The sequence below is a fragment of the Tachypleus tridentatus genome, chromosome 13 (genome assembly GCF_004210375.1).
Source record: "Tachypleus tridentatus isolate NWPU-2018 chromosome 13, ASM421037v1, whole genome shotgun sequence".
Lineage (NCBI taxonomy): Eukaryota > Metazoa > Arthropoda > Merostomata > Xiphosura > Limulidae > Tachypleus > Tachypleus tridentatus.
This window is the reverse complement of record NC_134837.1, coordinates 34,591,821-34,615,707: the sequence shown is the minus strand read 5'-3', so window position 1 is coordinate 34,615,707 and position 23,887 is coordinate 34,591,821. Positions and strand designations below refer to the sequence as shown.

General features: G+C 32.3%; 1 protein-coding gene across 2 annotated transcripts in view; it reads left to right on the top strand.

The window, feature by feature from the left end:
* The window catches only part of LOC143238979 (uncharacterized), a 52,930-nt gene extending 29,586 nt beyond the window's left edge, over window positions 1–23,344 (top strand). The window contains exons 9-15 of one of the 2 annotated variants that reach the window (XM_076479668.1): window positions 2,652–2,750; window positions 3,781–3,879; window positions 6,840–6,938; window positions 13,240–13,341; window positions 17,671–17,863; window positions 19,536–19,664; window positions 20,154–23,344. In XM_076479668.1, coding sequence (XP_076335783.1) covers window positions 2,652–2,750; window positions 3,781–3,879; window positions 6,840–6,938; window positions 13,240–13,341; window positions 17,671–17,863; window positions 19,536–19,664; window positions 20,154–20,239 — 807 coding nt within the window. In that variant the 3' untranslated portion in view covers window positions 20,240–23,344. Of the gene's footprint in view, window positions 1–2,648; window positions 2,751–3,780; window positions 3,880–6,839; window positions 6,939–13,239; window positions 13,342–17,670; window positions 17,864–19,535; window positions 19,665–20,153 lie in introns of both variants that reach the window. The other variant, XM_076479667.1, reaches the window with a different exon arrangement.
* The last annotated feature ends 543 nt before the right edge of the window (window positions 23,345–23,887 follow it).

The window sequence follows — 23,887 nt, the reverse complement described above, 5'->3', positions numbered from 1 at the left end:
TTGATATATTTCTTGCTAAACCAGATAAACCATTGCATAAAATTCCCTTTCCTTTTGTTATTGTGTAACAATGATGTACACATAAGTGCTCAGGTCACTAGGCAAATTGGAAGCTGTCAACTGGGAAGTAACTAGAATTGTAATTGGTCTTGAAGAGTCGTTAATTTTGAACATTTCAAAAGCGCTTTCCTGGCATTGAATGGTTCAGTAGTTATCAATAACTGGCTTAATATGTTCTTGCTTAGTTAGCCAGTATTACCTTTGATCATTATATGATTTTGTTAACGGATGTATAATATAATGGATAAGGCATCGGATTATATCATTTTTATACGGAACATATTTTGTCGAAAGAATTCCAAACACTTTATTATTTTTTTCTTTAATTTGTGTGCGTTAAATATATAAACGCAAGAATGAGTCATAGCGGTTAGTGTGTGGCGATTTGTTACTGTTGAACCAAAAATTCTGCTCATGTTTAGGGGCCATGGAAGCGTTATAAAAACAACGGTCAAATTCCACTATTCGACTAGAGTAGCTCAGTAGTTGGCGGTGGGTGCTGTTTGTTACTGGACTATAAAATAATTACACACTTATCTGAGTTTCTAACTCAAATTTGCCGAAAAATGTAAACTTATGTGTGAAATCTTTGTTGTTGTTGTTGTTTGTTTGTTTTTTGTAGTTAATCGGAAAGTGCACAATGAACTATCCGTGCTGTGCCCACTACATGTATTGAAACTCGGTTTTTAGCGTTTTACGCTTTTGGACTTATCACTAAGCCATTGAGGCTCTTTCAAACCGTAGAGAAATTAAACAAACGTAGGTATACAGAATAATGTATTGTTTTTTTTCGGTTTTACTGAGTGAATAGTGCAGTCGAATAACATATACAAAAAGTAAGATTTCCAAAAGCTGGCAGAGTCAAATAGAATTGGTCATATTTAGTTTTAAGTACACATTTTTATATTAATGGGAGGACCGGTACACATTTTTACATTAATGGAAGGACCGGTGAAAAGATAAACAAACATAGGTACATGTTGCCAAGGTGCTACTTGAAAATTACTATAAGATTTCAAGAGTTGCATGTTGCACAACGGAAATGAGTCGTACCTGGGATAATCTTTTTAAAGCTAACCAAAACACTTCCTGGTTGTCATGGTAGTCCACGATAAGGACACTCCACCTTTTTCTGACTCTTAGCTCAGTCGTTCTGAGTTTTCCTCTGATGAACGAAGGTCCTCCTTTCAGATTATGGAAATTTCTAATTTTCGTCTTTCAATTGACTTTTAAATCTGTGTTTTCTTAACGAGAATAATAGGAGCACGAAACCCTGTAAATTTCTTCGTTTTGATCACAGTTCACAACATTCTTCATAAATGTTTTGACTATTAACGTAAATGGTCTTATAAATTGAAGGTATATTAAGTTAATAATCTGATGTTGACATTCTGACTTCAGCTCGTTGTACTCATTACATTGTTTTTAGTAATAGAACATTCATTTCATTTTTATTCATTTCTTTTCTGTCTTAATGTTATTCTCTTATTAATCATGTTGTCAAAAATGTTCATAACTCCCACTCGGAGAAATTTGTTCGTTGGTGTTAAGCTCAAAGCTAAAGCATGAACCATCTGTGCCAACCACGATTTTTTAACGTTACAATCTCTCAGACATTTCGCCGAGAAACTGGAATCTATTTCATTACAACAATATGATAGACAGCAAAATCCTGACCGACTTGTTGCGTCCCCTTAATTTTTATAAGTGTTAAAATTTGTTAAGTAAAGTTTTTCAATTATAAATAAATAAAACGTCCATGGTACGGTTCCCCTTACTGAAAGTTTTTTCAGTTGTTAACTTGTCTAAAGTGTTTTACATATTAAACAGGAATATCTTAGAAAGTACATTATTTAAATTAACATAGTATGTTTTATTTATAATGTAATTAAAAATATATAAATTTTCACAATAACAAAAGTAATATTTTAGAGGCATTTAATAACATTATATATTTTGTATAATCACAATGGAGGTGTTTATCCTTATATATTTAAATTTATGATTATTGATTAGCACGTTGACTTCAAAACTGATATACATGTATAAAAGTAAATAAGCATTTCCCTGTAGAATAAGTAAGCGATTAATAACGAACGTTCTGTGTTAATAATATGACTCTATGCATAAAAGTAGTACAATTTAGGCCTATAAATACCTAATTTATGAGCTGTGTTGTATTTAGAATTTAACTTTTCTTTCTTGTTTAATTTTTGTCTAGATATTTTCTAGTCACTCTCCATGGTTACTGGACGTAATATCAGATATGAGCACTATAACAAAACTTTTAGAATGGAAATTATCAGGATATTACCTTTAGACTATACATATAACAAACAAGTTGTGTAATGCTTAAACTTAATTAATTGAGTCACTTATTAATTATGAGAAAAAAGAACATGGTTTTCTGCTCCATATATTCCAAGCCTCTTTTCAGTCAGGTAAGTATTGTGCAATAAGTGAAATCACGTCTTTTTAGGTTTAAGTCCAGTATTTTAAATAAATAGTTCAACGCATTTTTCTCTTAAGGCCTTTACATACAAAAGTTTCAGTTGTACGAATTACTATAATTTTTGTTCGTTTAACAGCAGAAGGAACGAACTCCTCTACACATTGCCGCATCTTTAGGACACATTGAAGTAGTTACGACTTTACTAGACTTTGGTGCAAGCCTTAATAGTAAGGATAAGGTATGAAACCTAACCTGGTGTTTGTTTTTCTCTTAAAGCATTTTGTTATATCTTCAATTTCGAGACTACTTGAAAAACGACATGTAAATGGAATTTTAATCAAACTCTAAATTACAGTTCATATATTTTGTCTTAAACTCGTATGTATATGTGTGTTTTCTTATAGCAAAGATACATCGGAATATCTTCTTTGGTCATTGAGGGAAATCGAACTCCTGATTTTAGGGTTGTAAATTCGCGGGCCTATCGCTGTCCCCGCGGGAGACACTCATAAAATTAGAAATTAGTCTTTTTGAAATCACATATTTCATGTTAGGAAAAGGCAGAGTGAGCCGGCCAATTGAATTTTGAATGTGGCTTTCAACAGTTAACATGAGTGTCGTTAAAATACGATTTTTTTAATAAAATGAACTTTTTTTTATCATAAACATCATTACTAGAAAAAACATTCATTGACAACAAGGCATCTAATTATAAGAAATAACTTTCTTCAACGTGCAGTAGAAATCGAGAAGGCTGTGCACTATAAATAAGTTACATATTATTTAAAGTAATGGCGTCAAAGAACACATGCACTATTGTGGGGTAAGACGGCACGATGGGAACGTTTCACCCTCAGCCATGCATCAAACCTGTCGAGCTGGTTTATTTTAGTAGATTTCTATCTGAAAACAAACACCAGAAAAAGACACTAAATATCAAATGATGCACATTATTCCATAATGCATCTCATGAACTGTACCCAAAAGTAAACTTTAAAATCAAAGCCCAATAAATACTTACATCAATGTTAAGGATACAAAATAATTATGAACAGTGAAGATAAACTAGGTTTACAGTAAAACTATGGATTTATTGAGAATGATCCTTCTGTCAGATTATTAAAATAGTAAACAAAAACTTATGAAGAATTCCAGTGTTTGAATTTGTTAGGTAGGTAATTGCTGCAACAGTAAAAGTAAAACTCGACCAGTTATATAATGTTATATTAATATTATCCTTTTTTACATTTCGATCCTAATATTTCCAGCATGGAAACCTGCCTCTTCATCTTGCTGTTATGGGGAACTATCCACATATGGTCAGGTTGTTGCTTCAGAAGAATGCGTCAGCAAATGTCACCAATAACGTAAGTCAAGTAATATTTAGTATATACAACATTTTCATGCTGCATATAATACATGTTATTCGAATTGAGATGGTTTTTAATGTATAGTTCATGTATAAAATATATAGACGCAACCTATGCTTAATGTCTGGCTAAACAGATATGTAGTTCTTTATATACATTTATCAAAGCAATAAAGACGTTTCTATTGAGACAACTATCTAATTATATATATAGTGTTTTAGGGTTCTCAAAATACACTTATGAGCTTGTCATTAGAAATACACAGCTACGTCAACTTTTATTTGTAAAAATAAATAGCGATAATTATTTTGTGTCAGTATATTTATATGAAGTGAAAACAAATCAACAAGAGAGGAAGGTGTTAACGTATCATAAAAAATATTGCACTAGTTACTTGGAAACTTATATACGTGTATATGGCGTTGCTATAATTACCATACGTTGTTTGGAGTCGTTCTGTTGGCTTGAGGGATGGTATCACAGTTTTCGGCCTCATTACGATAATCATTGTAACATACTTGATGCTTGGCTCTTCGAGTGTGGAAAAGGAATAACATCAGATTAAGTAAACTAAATCATACCATTTCAACTAAACTCTGACACTTCAGATACATAGCTCATACAGGGGTCAGCAGGCGTAACATCAGATTAAGTAAACTAAATCATACCATTTCAACTAAACTCTGACACTTCAGATACATAGTTCACACAGGGGTAAGCAGACATAACATCAGATTAAGTAAACTAAATCATACCGTTTCAACTAAACTCTGACACTTCAGATACATAGCTCATACAGGGGTCAGCAGACGTAACATCAGATTAAGATTTCAACTAAACTCTGACACTTCAGATACATAGCTTACAGGGGTCAGCAGACATAACATCAGATTAAGTAAACTAAATCATACCATTTCAACTAAACTCTGACACTTCAGATACATAGCTCATACAGGGGTCAGCAGACATAACATCAGATTAAGTAAACTAAATCATACCATTTCAACTAAACTCTGACACTTCAGATACATAGCTCATACAGGGGTCAGCAGACATAACATCAGATTAAGTAAACTAAATCAAACCATTTCAACTAAACTCTGACACTTCAGATACATAGCTCATACAGGGTCAGCAGACATAACATCAGATTAAGTAAACTAAATCAAACCATTTCAACTAAACTCTGACACTTCAGATACATAGCTCATACAGGGGTCAGCAGACATAACATCAGATTAAGTAAACTAAATCAAACCATTTCAACTAAACTCTGACACTTCAGATACATAGCTCATACAGGGGTCAGCAGACATAACATCATATTAAGTAAACTAAATCAAACCATTTCAACTAAACTCTGACACTTCAGATACATAGCTCATACAGGGGTCAGCAGACATAACATCAGATTAAGTAAACTAAATCAAACCATTTCAACTAAACTCTGACACTTCAGATACATAGCTCATACAGGGGTCAGCAGACGAAGGTTTGAGACTCGATATTAGCTAAAGTTGGGGAAGAAAAAAACCCGTATGATATGTGATAGATGACGTTATCATTGGATACTTTAAATAAAACACTTTATTTCTTGTTATCATTTTAAAACGTAGTACGACTGCTGCGACTTAAAATGAGATTTAATGAAATGTCATTAGGATATAAAAATAAAGTGTGGTTAACTCCGTCTTGGCAATTAATTCCCTGTGCACCAACGTTTATCACCTATGTCTCATAATTATAATTATAATAAGGGTATTTTGTGATGAGATATTTGTAAATCAGTTTGAAAAGTTTGGCAATAGAAATCTGTTCAATGTTAATTTTGGTTTATCTTGAATATATCATTGATCAGCTTCAAGTTTTTGGTGAATAACTCGTGTCAGATGAGAGTCCTAACGATGAAAGTGCATACCCCATCCTGCCTCTGAGTTGTAATGAATAACTCGTGTCAGATGAGAGTCCTAACGATGAAAGTGCACACCCCACCCTGCCTCTGATTTGTAAGACCACTTCACATCTGTACGCTGTTTTGTTTATCTTTTCTTTCTGAGATTTTTTTAAGTCAAACTTTTCTCTCTGACTCATGTTAACCCCTTTACAATGTTCCAAACAGGAGTAAAAAATGAAATAAGGAAACACTGTGCTGTTAATTTTATAATTTAAAATTTTAAAATTTACACGTCTGCAACTATTTCATTTATTTATTGCAATTAACTTTGTCTTTCTCGTGTTTATCATGTTTGTACTTATTTCAAAATCACAACTTCGCATCCAACATTTAATCTTTGATTTGGTTTATTTTCAGTAGTTTATCAAAATGCAAGATACACATGTATTGCTACACCAAAATTTAACCAAATATCAAAAAAATGCACCGATATCAGTTTGACAGTCAGTAAAAGTATGTCTTTGTTCTAACACTTTCATCAGCATAAAAAAATAGTGTTAACTGTATTAGTAAGGAAAAATTTGTAATTATGTTTACGTTTTCTTGGTGTATTCTACATACACCTGTATGCTATATATACTGTATGCTATATATATAAGGTCAAGGAAGCTTACTTGTCATGACATTTATAGTCATTAATTCGATCAACTTTAACTTAAGCTTGCCACAGTTCATGAGTTATATGAAACATTCTCTTGTTAAACAGATTATGCTACTCATATCATTTAGATGTGAATAATACCAACATGTCTGTCTTTGCTAATGCATACTTAGTGAGCTTTTCTGCTTGTATAGTGGAAGAAATATAAATATGTTTTTTGTAAGGACTGTGAAAAATGTTTACACACATCGTTCTGCCAGAGTTACAAAAATGAATTGCTGTAGTAAAAGACAGCGAGCAGAATATAATTTTCTTACTGTCGTTTTCAGTTATTTCTTTACTTTAATGTAGTTATTTATATATTAACCTATTCGTTCTTTTTATACCTTCATATTTCAATAGAGGTTACAAACCCCACTTCATTTAGCAGCAGAACTTGGGTTTACAGAAGTTGCTGAAGTTTTACTAACCAGTGGGGCAGACTTCAAAATTACGGAAAAGGTGAATATTGTAATAGAAAAAGTTACGCAGTTATCAGTTGCTACACACTGATATAATACAGTAGCATTTAAATATATGTTTGTTGTATTGGGAATTTTTAAATATATATTTTGCTTTTCTATAGTTTGATATTTACTGACGATATTTTAAGCTACATGACGCTATTAGTTCATATGGTGTCATTGCTAGATATGTATTGCTGTAACGCTTTTAGTTGCTGTAAGGATTTCTTTTAGTGTATTGGGTAAACAGAATAATGCAAATTATAGTGCGCTAATGATAAAAGCAGTTTCATTTCTCTGACTAAGAGCTCCACCTAACTAACGATAGGCCCAACTTCATAAATATATAACGTATCAAAAGAAATTTCACTTTCTAATTTTCTCGTAGGTGTAATATTTTCTTGGAAACGCCAACACAGAATTCACAGAGATGAATTAACTGTACTGCTCAACAATCTCAGGCCCAGCATGGCCAAGCGTGTTAAGGCGTGCGACTCGTAATCTGAGGGTCGCGGGTTCGCATCCCCGTCGCGCCAAACATGCTCGCCCTTTCAGCCGTGGGTGCGTTATAATGTGGCGGTCAATCCCACTATTCGTTGGTAAAAGAGTAGCCCAAGAGTTGGCGGTGGGTGGTGATGACTAGCTGCCTTCCTTCTAGTCTTATACTATTAAATTAGGGACGGCTAGCACAGATAGCCCTCGAGTAGCTTTGTGCAAAGTTTAAAAAAAAAAAAAACAATCTCAACAACCTGTCTTGAACCAGTTCAAAATAGTTCAACGCTACGCTATGCGCTTATCACGTCACGTTAACATTCCCTCTGGCGAAACAACCTTAAAAGTCTAAATTAAAAGACAAACATAGCTCACAACACTGTTCCCTCTCTGGATTGGCACATTAAACTTCATTTAAACTTCCATATTTAACATTAAAGCGACTCTTGAAACTTAGCGACGTCAGTATTCGTACAGACAGTCACTAATAATATGTTTGAAAGAAAGTAACAATCATAAGTTTAATTAACAAAAAAATCTTTTTTTACTTATTTAACGTAACCTAAACTGTTCGTCTCTAACCATTTTTGGTGATTTTCTTTACCGTGACTTATGGTAGGAAGATAGAATAACTTCTTTCTTTATCAATACTTGTTGTTTTTCTCAATGGGAGCGTTGTTTTCGGGTATATAGTCGAGGGAATCCACTAATTATTGTATCTATGTTGATACTCTGGAAGTGATTTCAACAGGAATCTCGGAGTCTTTAACAAGTTGATTTATTTGTGATGGAATCTACTCTGATGCTGGCGGTTTTCGCACCAGTTGCTTCTAAAAACAATCATGATGGGTGATCTACGTATGGCTTCAATAAACTGTGTTTTTGTTTATTCTGCTAAGTTGCACTTCAGGATTAGATGTCTTCATTTTCTTATGTTTCTATCATTGTTAACACTGAAAGCCACACCTCTGGTAATGCAATTATCGTGCACGTGTGCACAGTGATTTCTTGGTTACACACTGTAAGATTCTTTGAAGAGAGTTTAACTTCACATCTATGTTGCTATTTGAAATTAATTTTCAATATGTACTCGTCCTCAGCGTCAAATATTCACACATCATGTCTTGTAAAAACGCTATCCATGATGAGAGTGAGTTGCTGAAACTTTATAACCACTTTCTGATCACAGCAATTTATCATTCTGTTTTATGTTTAGAAGTAATTTCCTAACCAGATTAGGCCAAATATTAATAGTTGTATAGTTTGTTTGTTTGTTTTGAATTTCGCGCAAAGCTACTCGAGGGCTATCTGCACTAGCCGTCCCTAATTTAGTAGTGTAAGACTAGAGGGAAGGCAGCTAGTCATCACCACCCACCGCCAACTCTTGGGCTACTCATTTACCAACGAATAGTGGGATTGACTGTCACGTCATAACGTCCCCACGGCTGAAAGGGCAAGCATGTTTGGTGCGACCAGGATTCGAACCAGCGACCCTCGGATTACGATTCGAACGCCTTAACACACTTGGCCATGCTGGGCCTTAGTTGTATAGTCTGTTTCAATCAACTTGTTGCAAAGTTTCCCATCAATGAATCAGTTGATCTTGGATTTGTTTCTTTAAGTAATATACTCTTTATCTCAACTCAGACAAATGGAATATTCTCCTCCTTAAAGTATCGCCTCGTGGATTTATTATTAATGTCACAACTCGGATGTAAAGTGCACGTGTTCCACATTTATAGCAGTTTCGTTTTTTTTACCCTTTAGTAGAAGTCTTCATTTCCTGAATGATTTTGTCCACAGTTCCTTACAATATGCTCTTCCAAGCTACATTTCTCAGTACATAGTGTTCGGATTAATAATTAGAGTGATTTTACACATTTCTCAAAGACAATTAATATTTCTACGATCTAGTAATCTCGTAATTTTTAAATTGTGCTGTTAGTTGTTAGTATGCAACTTTACTTACAAGTTCCATAACTAACTGGACAACTTCATTTAAAAATGTGCTCTTACTCTGCTTTAATTTAATTCACATATATTCATTTAATATATTAAATTAAATTCAGTATGGTATCTATGAATTGGTACATTTAAGTTAATCCACTATTTCACATGGAGCAGCTGATTATTACAAACAAGACAAGTCTTTCCATATCTTTAGCATGTTCGTCTAGAATCTTATCCTTTCTCCTTACCATAGTTCTGAATTTGCTTTAGGAAATCCCTTGTAATGTGATACTATAAATTTGTTAGAGACTACTAATACCTGGTTGTTGTTACATCTCTCATGTTGAAAGGATATTTAATGTTGTTAAAGCTGGTTATTTTAAAGTCACAGAAAGATAAATAGCATGTTGGTCGTAACTCCATCATTTGTTTTGGATATTATTTTAACCAATGCCTGATATGCCTTCCATGGACCTTTTCAACATAGACTGTCGGTTTCCTTGGGCAGTGTTGTGAATTTGGTGGCTAAATTATCCAACTTGACATAGCTAGAGTTGTCCAGAAAGGTCCTGCTGTAATAGGTGACTATCCAGTGGTAACAAATGTAGACCAGATGGGTTCTCCTATTCCATAGTTAATGGTATTTATGGTTGAAATTATTGATCAGATGCATGGAGAAGTTTGCCTAGTTTGAACTTTGCATTTACCAATTCAGTTTCCTAGTATTTTATTCTTGTTTTAATGTCCTTTTGTTATTTTAACGTTGTCGTTCTTTATGCCACGTGGGCGCTCGACTCCTAATCTGAGGGTAGCGGGTTCAGATTCCCGTCACACCAAATATGCCCGTCCTTTCAGCCATGGGATGTTATAATTTGATGGCCAATCCCCTTAGTTATTGGTAAAGAGTAGTCCAAGAGTTAGCCGTGGGTGGTGATGATGACTAGCTGCCTTCTCTCGAGTATTACACTGCTAAATTAGGGATAGCTAACGTAGATAACCTTCGTGTAGCTTTTCACAAAGTCCAAAAGCAAAAAATTATTCCATTTTGTCTTTCATTAAATTTAATTTTTCGGAATTCTCCTGCAAATATTCTGTCACTTTCATGTATATCTTTGCTTAACTTCTGAGTTCTTTCTTACCATTTTCCATTTATTTGATCGGCCCGGCATGGCCAAGCGTGTTAAGGCGTTTGACTCGTAATCCGAGGGTCGCGGGTTCGAATTCCGCTCGCACCAAACATGCTCGCCCTTTCAACCGTGGGGGCGTTATAATGTGACGATCAATCCCACTATTCGTTGGTAAAAGAGTAGCCCAAGAGTTGGTGATGGGTGGTGATGACTAGCTGCCTTCCCTCTAGTCTAACACTAATAAATTAGGGACGACTAGTGCAGATAGCCCTCGTGTAGCTTTGTGTGAAATTCAAAACAAACAAACAAAACAATTTATTTCATCTTTATTTTCCCTTATATTTCTATCGCTTTTTGTATTGTCTTTCCACTGTTTTATCATTTTTATTGTCTTTTCACTGTTTTATCATTTTTTATTCTCTTTCAACTGTTTTATCATTTTTATTGTCTTTCCACTGTTTTATTATTTTTATTGTCTTTCCACTGTTTTATCATTTTTATTGTCTTTCCACTGTTTTATCATTTTTTGTCTTTCCACTATTTTATCATTTTTATTGTCTTTCCACTGTTTTATCATTTTTTGTCTTTCCACTATTTTATCATTTTTATTGTCTTTCCACTGTTTTATCATTTTTTATTCTCTTTCAACCGTTTTATCATTTTTATTGTCTTTCCACTGTTTTATCATTTTTTATTCTCTTTCAACCGTTTTATCATTTTTATTGTCTTTCAACTGTTTTATCATTTTTATTGTCTTTTCACTATTTTATCATTTTTATTGTCTTTCCACTGTTTTATCATTTCTTGCAAATTTTCAATTTTGCTTCAAGTAAGTATGGTCATCTTAAAGTTCACTTTTAATATTCTTTTATTTTTATGCACTGATCTACTCGTGTGTAGACGCCATTCACCCACGTTTTAAATATAGTGGATATTGAAAACTCACTATTTTGAGGAAGCATAACTTTTGATTTCAGGTCTGCACTATTACTTGTCGTGACATATACATTTTTTTTTGAAGGTTTGAATTTTCTATTTTCTCTCTGTGTTTGGTAACTCTATACAGTCCATATACCGTATCGGTAGAAGTCTAACCTCATTTTAATTATTTTAATGAAATAATCCCACTTCTGACATTAGTGTTGTTATGATTTTTCGAATTGGATTATTTTGTAAAAAGCAGAATGCAAGGTCCATCTACTCAATAATAATGAAAGCAACTCATTCCTTTCATTACAAGCTCCACGCAAGTATAACCAATGATAGGCTGTACATTACAAATAAATAACTACTCCATAGAAATTCCACTTACTTGCTAATTTAGTTCTGGGTACGATACATTACTTCTAGGATATTTATTAATCCATTGAAAACACAAATTCAAAGTTTATGGCACTGAATTATGATATTTTGCTGATTTGGTAATCAATCAAAGATACCAATAATTTACCTCCTAGTGGTACAGCGGTATGACTGCGAATTTATACTGTCAGAAACCTTGTTTTGATACCCATGGTGAGCAGAGCACAGATAGGTCTTTATATAGCTTTGTGCTTTACTAATAAACACCAACAACGTACTCTCGTATTGTAATCGTAATTTCCAAATCATTTTCTAAATTTTCAAGAAAATTCTGGATATTTAGCTACTCTCTCATTACTCTGTCTGGCGAAACAACCGTATAAATGTCTAAACACCAATATATATAAACCTACAAGTTTTTTTTATATTATTTATGCACAAGGTTACATTCATTAGGCCTCATTTGGAAATGTTTTAATTTGCAATACCTTTTGTTGTGAAACCAAAACTGTGGGCATACAACAGACAGTACTATTATAATTATATATATCCACCGTTTGCACTGAAATATTGTTTGTAATCCTCAAAAGCCCTTGTTAGTGTTATAAGATTGAAACCATTCAGGAAAGGAATACAAATTACATATTGAACGTACAAGGGAAACAGATTGTTTAAAATGCTGAGTTTCTAAACTAATTACCTGGAAATAATTTAGACAAGAAAGAATTAAATTATGAAAACGCTTACAAATTGATAGGTTTGTTTGCAGTTAAGTGCAAAGCTGTACAGTAGGCTATCTGTGTCACGCTAGCGACGGGTATTGAAACCCTGGTTATAGCGTTAAAAGTCCGTAGACTTACTGTTGTGCTATTTGTAACCAAATAGTTAGGTATAGGATAAGTATTATGATACTATAAGGAACTCTAAAATGGCAGGTCACTTTCTATATACTCTGAATTTTTATTCGCTAATGAATGAGTCGTTACTCTATATTTCTTGCTTTCAGAATCTTTACTAGTCTTAAACACGCTAGAAATTAAAACAAATTTGAATTCGTTTGTGTTAGAGCAAACCCATATTGGGCTACCTGCAGTGATCATTACAGAGAATTAAATGTCTGATTTTAACGTTGTAAGCCTTTAAATTACTACTACTCCACCAGGGGACAACAGATCTTGGAATATACGTAACAGAAGTATATATCGCAGAAGGTGTGATAAAAAGATTGTTTTAACCAGCCACATGATGCCTTGCTCCTTGTTTAAGAATATAGTCGGATACTATTTACATTATAGCAATCAATTATTACAAACCATCAGACAGAATAGATCTTTCATAATGCACACAGTTCAAAGGGTATTTTTATGTTTTACCAACGACAATGGTCCAACTTCGATTCCTTAAAATTTATTTAGTTCATTGTTTCAGGGTGGCCGAACAGCTTTATATGTTGCCGCTAGAGGAAGTTTTACAGCAATTGTTGACTTGCTGATAGGTGTAGAGCGGGAACAAACTAGTAAAACAAATCAGGTATGGTTTAAATCAAACCCTTTTATATGACTTTAGTAGGAGCGAACCTAAAATAAGTTATTTTATAAAATTTATTATGTTATTAAACTTGAAATTCTCCGATAGAGAACTAAACCGGTAAAATTGGAAAATAATAAAATAAATAAAATAACCAAAACCGTTACTATATTATCTGATTTTTATGGTATGTTCATACCAATACAAAACAAACAACAACATGTCAATAGTAAAAAAATATATCATTTCTATTAAATTACATAATAAATGACACCTTTAAAAGTTCGATCGCGTGTATATTTGTAGCAAAGAGGCAACCATGCCATTTTTATGTGACCTCAACAAATATTATACAATTCTATTTTAATGATATCTTACATCAATTCCAAAAACATATAGTCAGTATATCCCATCACTTTTTAATTTTTTCGCATTTCCAAAGTTTAACTTTTACTAATGTTCTTGCAAGCAAATCGAATGTAACATTGTATTTGGTTTAATTTTTTTTAGAACCTTTTCAAAAAAATTTATATTTTTACTACCTCATAATGAAAATTGCTCATCGATGACCTACTCTTTATTATGTGGTATATGCATGCATATCATGTTTTCTATTTCCTTGTATTGATGGGTTTTTTTTTAATTTTGTTATTTGTACAAGTCTTTGCAGTTTCCAAATAACACGTTGGTCAAGAAGGTCGTTAAGTTTCTTTTTATCAACTTACTTATTGTTCTGTGTCACTCACCTATAGTAGCACTATTTGTGTTTCTGTGAGAATGATAGCTGCAATGTCACCAGTGAAATGTGAAGTTAACCAATTATCTTTTCCATTTGTAATCGTGAATTCTTGAGGTAATGACCTCTCTAGGGTCTCATTGGGAATGAGCAGTCACTCAGAGTAAATGTAACTTTTAAAAGGTAAATAAGTTACGTAAGATATATTCAGTCTGGAACAAGAGATCAATGGATTTATTCTTGTTTATGATCTGAGCTGAGAGCATCTTCAAACCTAACTTTTCATTAACGACAACTTCCCATTGTGGTAAGTAATTATTTTTCACTGTGTTTGTATTTTATAAAGATTTTTATTTTGATTGTACACTTGTATTCAGATTCTTTTTTATTTCTCACGAACTCAGTTAAGCAGATAATACGTAATTGCTGTATATCTTGGCGAGTCTTCTGTTAGTTAGTGGAACTACCTTATGAGAAATATGTTTACCACGAATTATCACTTTTACGTCCATTCACCAATAAGTTTCATGGGATCTTTAAAATAATGATAACTTATAGTCACAGGTGACATTACAAGTTTGGTAAAAGTAATGGTATTTGCCTTAATGTTGTAAAAATTTAGGGAAAAAAATATTAAGTAAAATATGAAATGGCCGAAAGTTTAACAAAATATAGATGGCTGTGACATTTCTGGGCGGGTTTAATTTAGCATTAAAGTTATATTAAATAGGTCTGCTAGATTAACAGACTTTCTCAACATATTGATTACAGAGACTAGACTCAAGATACATAGCATTTACAATCTCTATTATTCATTAAACGCAAACACAGTGTGTGTGCTAAGCTTACTTAAATAATAGACATCACTCTGCTGGGATGCTGTTAGTTCTCGACTCTTCAAGGTTCTATTTAAATTATACTCACAGAAGATGATGTTCCAGAGAGACTGTCTAAATCAAACTTTCCTCACTTTGAAAGAAATGTTGCCTTCACTCAAAGCGACTAGCACTACTGCTTTACTGACCATTTTCATTTAAACACCACCTGTTCTACCATTGAAAAAGCAATGCTGTCAACGTTCTTGCACAATGTGCTATATCGCAACAAAATCTCCCATGAGCAGAACAGGTACAATCTACCAAAGTATGGCAAAGGAACAAAAGCAGTTAGAATGAAATGAACACATGTTATATGAAATCTGCACGTAATCAGAAATAACTAAAACATTCAGAACGGTTAGGGCACTCAATTTGCAATGTGAGGGTCGCGGGCTCAAATCCCCGTCACAGAACATGCTCCACAGCTGTAGAAACATTATAATATGACGGTTAATCCCGCTATTCGTTGGTAAAAGTGCATCCCAACAGTTGGCGGTTGGTGATTTTGACTACTTGTTTTCCCTTTAATCTATCACTGCTGCTCCTCAGTGGCACAGCGGTATGTGTGCGTACTTATAACGCTAGAAACCCAGTTTCGATACCCGTGGTAAGCAGAACGCAGATAGCCCATTATGTAGCTTTGTGTTTAACTTTAAAGCAACAAACACACTATTACTGCTAAATTAGGGACAGCAAACGCAAATAGCTTTCGTGTAGTTGTACACGAAATTGAAGACAAACCAAACCAATCAATTCAATAATACAATAATACAATTTATAGTAAAAACATCTCAGTTAAGCATTTGGATTGAGTGTTTTTAAGTACAAAACTGCACAACTGTCTTCTGTCTACTACGAGTCTCAAAACCTGACTTTTAGCATCGTAAATCAGTAGGCTTACTGCTAAGCCGCTTGGGGGAAGCATCAATTAAGCTTTATTGAGAAGTGTCACACAACATTCAATTTTAGGCCTAGAGAATTCCTTCATTACCTATGATAGAATGAGATGTACAGCATTTATTCTTTTCAAGTTATAAAACGTCTATAAAATTTATTAATTTGTGTTGTATGATGAGGGCTATAATGTATTATTTTTTTCATTATACGTTGTTTCCAACAGAAACAGTTTCTACAATTAATTAAAAATACTCAGTAACCTGTCACTTCAGTATTGTTGGTAGCTTAATCATTCACTTTAGTAAAAAAAATGTAATGATAACATTTTGTACCATAACTTGGAAGTATATTTAAAGTGAATCAAACTTGTATCACTTAGCAGTGATATCACGTATGTTCTGAAAGTATTATTCTATTGTTGAGAATTGGTTTCTAATAAAACGAGGTGTGTCACTTCGGCTGTGATTTCGGATACATTCTGAAACTGTTGTTTTGTTGCATGCCTAATCGTGAAAATGGTTACGTAGTCAATGATTTTTACATTTTACGTATCGTGATTTGAGACGTGTTTGGAGGTGTTTTTGATAAGTTGAAATAGAGTTGCCTGTCAGTGAAGATGATCTATTTAACTATTGTTTTGAGGACCATCTGAAGTAAAGAGTGCTTTCCACTTTCCAATGGGAAGCTTATTTAATACGTCATTGTACTTGAAAAAAAAGATATAAAAAGTTCTATTATATGAACAGTGAAGGTCATGTTGCTTGGAAGTTGCATTCAGTTAATATAAATTATAGGCTTTGTCAGAGCATACAGTTTCATGTAAATTTCATTGAGAAAAATTGGTTTGGATTTTGATTTTATCACTTTTGTTAAAAATTTAAATATTTGTTACTAAACAATAAATAAGAAAAAGTTTAATAGACTAGAACTACAAAAATGGGAAGATCTAATATTTAAAACTTCTTATGTATCGTATACTTTAATATACGTATACACTAAATGCCCATACCTGTATTAGTATTAGATAATTTAACACACACGTTTATATCTGTAGTTACTGCTAAAAGTATAGTGCAATGTAAGTAACTTTTAACATGTTTTGCATTAATATTCCGTTTATGGAAGACATAAATTTGAGGAAATATTTGTAAGGCACGCCTTGAAACCCTTAAAATAATTATATTATCAGGAAATACAACCAGATCTGTTAATCCCATAATGATAACATTTAAAACTTCAGTTATGATATTACTTTACTCATTGCCTTGATTTTCGGAACAAAACAGTATTTGAGGCACAACGATCATAAGCATGTATCGATAAGCTATATATTAAAGGAAAATTTTCATAATTTAATTCCTGAAACTAGTTAATCTATAGCTCTTGACGACTAGAAACCCACTTGAAATAAAAATATATCTCAGAACGGCTGATATGGGTATTACGGATAAGGAGTAAAAGTATTAATACCAGTCGTTCTGAGATATAATATATAACAGTATATTTAGCCTTTATCTAGTTTGTGCTAAACTCATTTATATGGTGCTGTCATCTCTGTACAGCAGCAAAAGATTATAGCTATTGGAAAAATTTGATAACCGAGTACTACAAATATATTGTAAGCAAGGAACATGTATAAGAAACATAAATCTAGTGTTTTCACTATTTTCATGCAAGAAGTTGTGAAAAGCACAAGTTATTACTATTATTATCATGCTAACCATTTTTCAGCTAACCTTTAACATCTTCAAGTTATTTTGTGAAATTATGATTCAAATGTTTTCAAAAATTAAAATAGTATATCTTTTTTTCATTTAACAGGCTAACCATTCTCCTGATCAAGCAGAGAAAAGTTCTTTTTGTGTGGAGCAGAGTGATGCTCAACACAAACACATGAAACAAGTATTATGGACGTTAGCTAAAAGCTATCTTGAACCGAATGACTGGCGCCATCTAGCGAGATATTGGAAATTTACAGAAGAACATATGAGGGCTATTGAACACCAATACACGGGTATGTTTCACAAACTGTATGCAAATAAGTTATTTTATTCAGTATTTGAAACCTGTTAGAATATCAGGATTTCAATCTAAAACCATACTTACATTGACATTCATTTAAACATCAGTTCTTAAACATAATGCTAACTACAAATATTTATTTCCTATAAATATAAATCATAATATCTTATCTACTATTATATAATCTAGTGCCTAAAATAATCGTGTTACAGAAACGATGATAATAAATTTCAAACATCCGTATTTGTTCTGTTATTTAATACAACAGCATGTGTATACCTTTATTGTATTGTTAGTTAAAGTCTAATAATGAGTTAAAATCAAGGATCATCCCAGACATAGAAGGCCATATACTGGTATAGACAAAACAAAGGCTAAGTTACCAAATGACAACAGGAAAAATGTACAATGGCTGGAGAAGTACCTGCAGAAGTATGATCCACGCAGAAAAGTGGACAAACTGTCCATCAAAGACCTATGAGATACAAATAAATTATTATATTAACTAACTAAAACAAAGTAAATGAATTGCATGTAAACCCTTTAATGTTTTCCATATCTCAGTACCATTTGATGGCTATTATAGAAAAGGTCTAATGGACCCAAAATAGAAATTTTACAAAATAAACATAAGAATAATAAAACAATCGAATAAATATTACTAACATATTCTACAAACCTTGCAGCAATAAAATAAAAAGTATAAACAGGTTGATTATAAAGAATGCTTTGCAGTTGAACTTTTTGGTTTTCACAAACAATATGGCACATGATAATGAAATTGCGTAGGGGTGTTAAGAGTATCATACGAATGCAAGTACAACAGTTGTCACTAGGTGGTACAGATAAATGAATTAGCAATACGTTGTTAATCTAAAGGATGAGTTCTTATGGAATAACATCGAGTGCATAACATCTGTAAAGGGTCGTGTTCCACATTTTTGTGCACAAGTTAATAAAAACAATGTGATAAGCTGACCAACAACACCTACTAAAACTACTGCTGATGTCAGCCATGACATAGCATTAGCAGAACAAGCCAGACCTTAAGAATGCATTAGACATCATACCAGATGAGATGTAGCATACTGTTGTAGGAAAATCTCTTGTCACACAAATGCAGTGTATTCTATATGCTGGAGGATTATATTTTGAATAGTTGCTGTAACTGATCAAACAAAAGATCATAGTGTCACTCCAGTTGACAATGTGTGACAACCGTAACATTCACATGAAACCCTTAACATCACTGTGTAATATTTCCTTCCATTGTTACATTATTTTCAAAATATGTAGTGCTAAATTGTAAAAAATTCTTTATAATCACCCATCTATATACATTGTACATCTTCCTAAGGTGGTGGAAATGAGTTACGTGTTTATATACTCAAGTTATGTATTTTGAATATCACTGTTAAATAAATTACTTATTGCTTTCACTTTCAGCCACATGGCTTTCTTTACAGATATTGAATCATATATTCTATCTACTGAATGTTTCAGTGAATGTGAATTTAATAAAATAATAAATATGATACTATTTATTTAAAAACAAAACAAATAATATGATAATAATCACAATAGATAAAGGTATTTTGACAGAGAATTGGAATTATTTGTCTAGAAACAATGTATGTAAAAAGTATTTGTTTTGTTTTTTTCAGGGAAGACAAGTTACAAAGATCACGGTTACAGGATGATGATGATATGGCTACAGGGACTTCCACCAACAAAAAATCCCCTCAAGGAACTATTTGAAGCACTTGTAGCAATAGGAAAACGAGATGTTGCAGGTTTGTAACATGTAACTGAAATATATCTTTGGCTTTTTTGTAACTTGCATAAAGAATAATTCTATTTTAATTTCTTCTTTATTATCAATGTTATTAACTAAGAAATGTTAAATCCAGTTCTGTATTGAATTAAAGACAGAATGTTGTAGTTATTGTTGATTGAAAGTATTGTACATAAAGAAAATTATAACTTTTTAGTAAAATGTGGTTAATTAATAATGTATAAATGTTTTAAATGTGTCTGTTTTTATTATTAGTAAGTAAAACTTACAAAATTCAGCACTAATTCAGAATCTCACAATTAGTAATTCCAAAAGTTAACATTTGTTAACAGTTTCTTTACTACCCAGATATTTTTCTTGCTAATTATAAATGCACTAATTGTGTGAAAGAAGAGAGGAGAGAGAGTTTATTTAAAAATGATAGAAACCTTTGGAACCTGAAATACGCACATCATGGTGATGAAATTTAAAGGTAATTTTATTACAGAAAAGATACGAAGAAAAGTGGAGGAAGACTACGTGCCAAGAAGTTGTCCACCAGAAAAGATATGTATGATGTGTTTAATTTTATGATCATGAAACGATCAAACATTCAGATTCCAATGACACCTGAAGCATATTTTAGTAAAGACAAATGCCACACTAAACATCTTTAGGATCTTGTTTTGTGTGCAAACCAAGATATAAAATGAATGAAATGCTATGATGAAAGAAGTGCAAGGTTTTCGGTTCAATCAAATGATAACATTTAAGCAGTGTGTAACTTAAAATCTATGCACTATGTTAAGCTACTGAGATGTGCCAATAAGAAAAATTGTGTCGTTCATTATTGGACAGTGGTATGTGACCGTCCATACACACATGTCCAGCTGTATGAAATAAAGTATTAAGTGAGAAAAACAAATTTTTTAAGGTTCAAAATGTCTTCGATTCACAAATAATAAACTTACTACGAATAAAACAAAATTAAGTCATTTTTCTTCTCATCATCATTCAAAATGTTAAAAATGTAAAACATAGGTATTTGTTGCCATTAGTGAAGCCCAAGTATAACAAATATAAATTAAATTATAAAAAACTCTAACTTATGAAGTAAGGATATACTTACTAGTGCCTTTCCTAGTTATCAGCCTGAGACAAACTAACCAAAAATATTCCTTTCTTCTTGCCAACATTCAGAATATAGATCTTTCATCTGTGTGTTTTGTTGTTTTTATTTTATTTCGGTGAGTTTGGATTATATCCACTGACTAACCATAAGTTAAATATTTTTGTTTATGTTTTAACACTAACAAAAAAGTGTAGTTAGCAGTGAGGGTAAATAAATGGAGATTTAATACATGCTAGTCATTATGAGTTTTAGCTCTGATGCATCATGTCATAGAAGACTTTCCTAGTTAATTTGTAGAATATTTTAAACTTATTTCACATATGATCTATGCACTTAATTTTTATCACAAGTTCTTAAAAATTATTTTGTAAGTCCTCAACCTAAGTAGTAGGTATCATTATAGGTTTCACCTACCTCAGGAATTTTGGACATGGTGTTTAAAAGTGCTCCCTACTATGTCTTTATCAGATTAGGATGCCAAAAAACGAAAAATCTGCTTAAAACACTGACAAATCTGGTTATCACAGAATACTAATGCTTAACACTTGCAGTCAACACAAAGTTTTATATCTTTTACCCAAAATATACGCTTCTGGTAATTGTCTCCAACACTGCCCCAATAACTGATGCTGACCTTGAAGTGTGTGTCAAGTGTAACACTCCTACTTGTTTGGTACCTTGCAAAATCAGTTTTGTTCATAATGGCTGTGAAATATTGGAGTACAGTCCACTGACTGTGTTTGTCATGTGTCTCCATTCAGAGGCTAACAGTACTTAAATCATCAAATAAAAGTGATTATTGGACTTCATATCCAACTCATTTGCATAAGTAAAAAGGCCTTTTACATACAATTCAGTCTGAAACTGAACAGAAACATTGAAATTATTCATGTTAGCAACTTTTCTGACAAGAACATCTGCTTAAGAAGAAATGCTGTAAGATAAATAATAATTTATATTAAAAAGTTAAAATTAACATGCAAAAAACATTTAGACAAAAGGACTGCAAAGTTTATACTGAAGGTTCAATTCAGAATGCTTAGTACTCTAAGTGCCTAAAACAAAAAACGTACAAAAATAACAGAGCTGTAGTCACAAATATTGTAAGAAATTACCTATAGAACCAATGGATCTATTTTAGTTTTCAGGATTTTTAACAATATGATGTGACTTTACCATTCTGTCATTTAAACATAGGTTAACAAAACCATTTAACTTCTCTGCTGAAGATTTTTAGATCCAGGCTGTCCTATTTATGCACTTCTTTTTATACTTAAGTTGCACTTTTGTTCATCATCTTGTTGATATAAATGTTTAAACGTTATTTGATTGAGAGTTATGAAAAATAACCTATGAAGGTGTTACTAAAAAAGTAGACTTAAATGCTAAAATAATACTGTAAGGGTAGGTAACAGAAAATAAAATACATTCTAGGGGTAGGAGACTGTTTTTATGCTTTGGTGAAAAGAAGAATAAAAAATACCAACCTAAAATAAAGAAGGAACACACCAGATTGATCAATGTACTGTATATGAAATTTTCAAATAAGTCCTGGTTTGGAATCTTTAATGTAAGGAAAATAAGAACACTTTAACTACTTACAGTCTGAATTTATACAGGCCTCAAACTTCAGTCCACTTAAAAGATCTAGTTATTTATGTTGTATATAACATTGCAGCTTTATCAGTATGTACAGTTGCATCTCAAAGATTTCTTGAAAGGTGGATTAATGATTGTTGCAAACGCAATTTTAAATATCACCACCTGAAATTTTCTAGGTAGGCCATGTCTAATGTTTGGAAATTATTCAAATAACATTTAAAAACATTTCAAGAATAGTGGTTGAGTTCTCCTATATTTATAACCCACAAGAATAGGCTATTTTTTGTATGGAGGTCTATATCATTTTTTAATGTTGTGAGTGTATTATAAATATAGGATTGATTCTAAATTCTGATGTTATTTCGAAATTAGATTTCTGAAGCAGCCACTTAAGAATTTAATTGCTATTTGTGTTCAAACTTCTTGTAATAACACCCATCATCTGTGATTCCACATATTACTTCTCAATATTCTTCTGGAGTTTTCAGGAGTTATATTTCTAATGTCCTGCTAAAAAATCTTTCTTTTCCAGTTTTTTTAATGTTATTGTGGTTAATATGGTGTTCTTACTGTTTTGCTGTTGTTATCCTAGTTGGCAATTTCATAAATTTGAGTTTCTGTATCTCTAAAAGCTATCAAGTAAAAACATGTACAGTATAAGATAACTTTCAAGCAAGTCTTAAAACTTCCAAACATCCAAATAACTGTAATATCATACTTATAACACAAGATCTTTGTATAAAACTGTTTTGCTTGATAACTACTTGTTAATGCCTGACTGTTGAAGCCTTTGTGTTTGTAGCTTTTTAAAAATATTCTATTATAAAGGAAAGAACTTGTTCTACTTTTATTGAATAAACTCTATCAAAGTATAATAGGGCAATTCCCTTTATCACACACTGTAAAATGAAAAAGAATAATTGTAGTTTTTGAAATTCTTACATGTTCTAATAAACAGTTTTTTTACCAAATATTATGTATGGGTAGTTATTAGTGAGATTTCTCTAATAAAGCCCACACTAGTACAGTGTTAAGCCTACGGGTTTACAACGCTAAAATCAGGGGTTCAATTCCCCTCAGTGGGCTCAGCAGACAGCCTGATGTGGCTTTGCTATAAGAAAACACACACTCTAGTAAAGAAGCCACTTGCTAATTTCTCTACTTTTATTACACATATCTTTGTTTTTGTGATAAAAATTCATGTACATGGAATGTACCTTCAAAGTGTAACATTGACCAATGCTACCATTGAAGGATATCACAGTTTTATCCCATGCATAAACATAAGCGATATTCATCACATGTCAATCCAAAATAAACATAGTCTGTGTAACTTGAATGTCCAGAAACAGTACGCTACAAGAACTAATGGTTTCATAATGTGAAATACTTTTTTTTTTACATATTACATCAGTGAAAAGAAGAATAGAAAATACCCACCTCAAATAAAGAAAAAATAACTGATCAGTAAACACGTCAAGAATGTAATAATTTTGTAAAGAGACAAA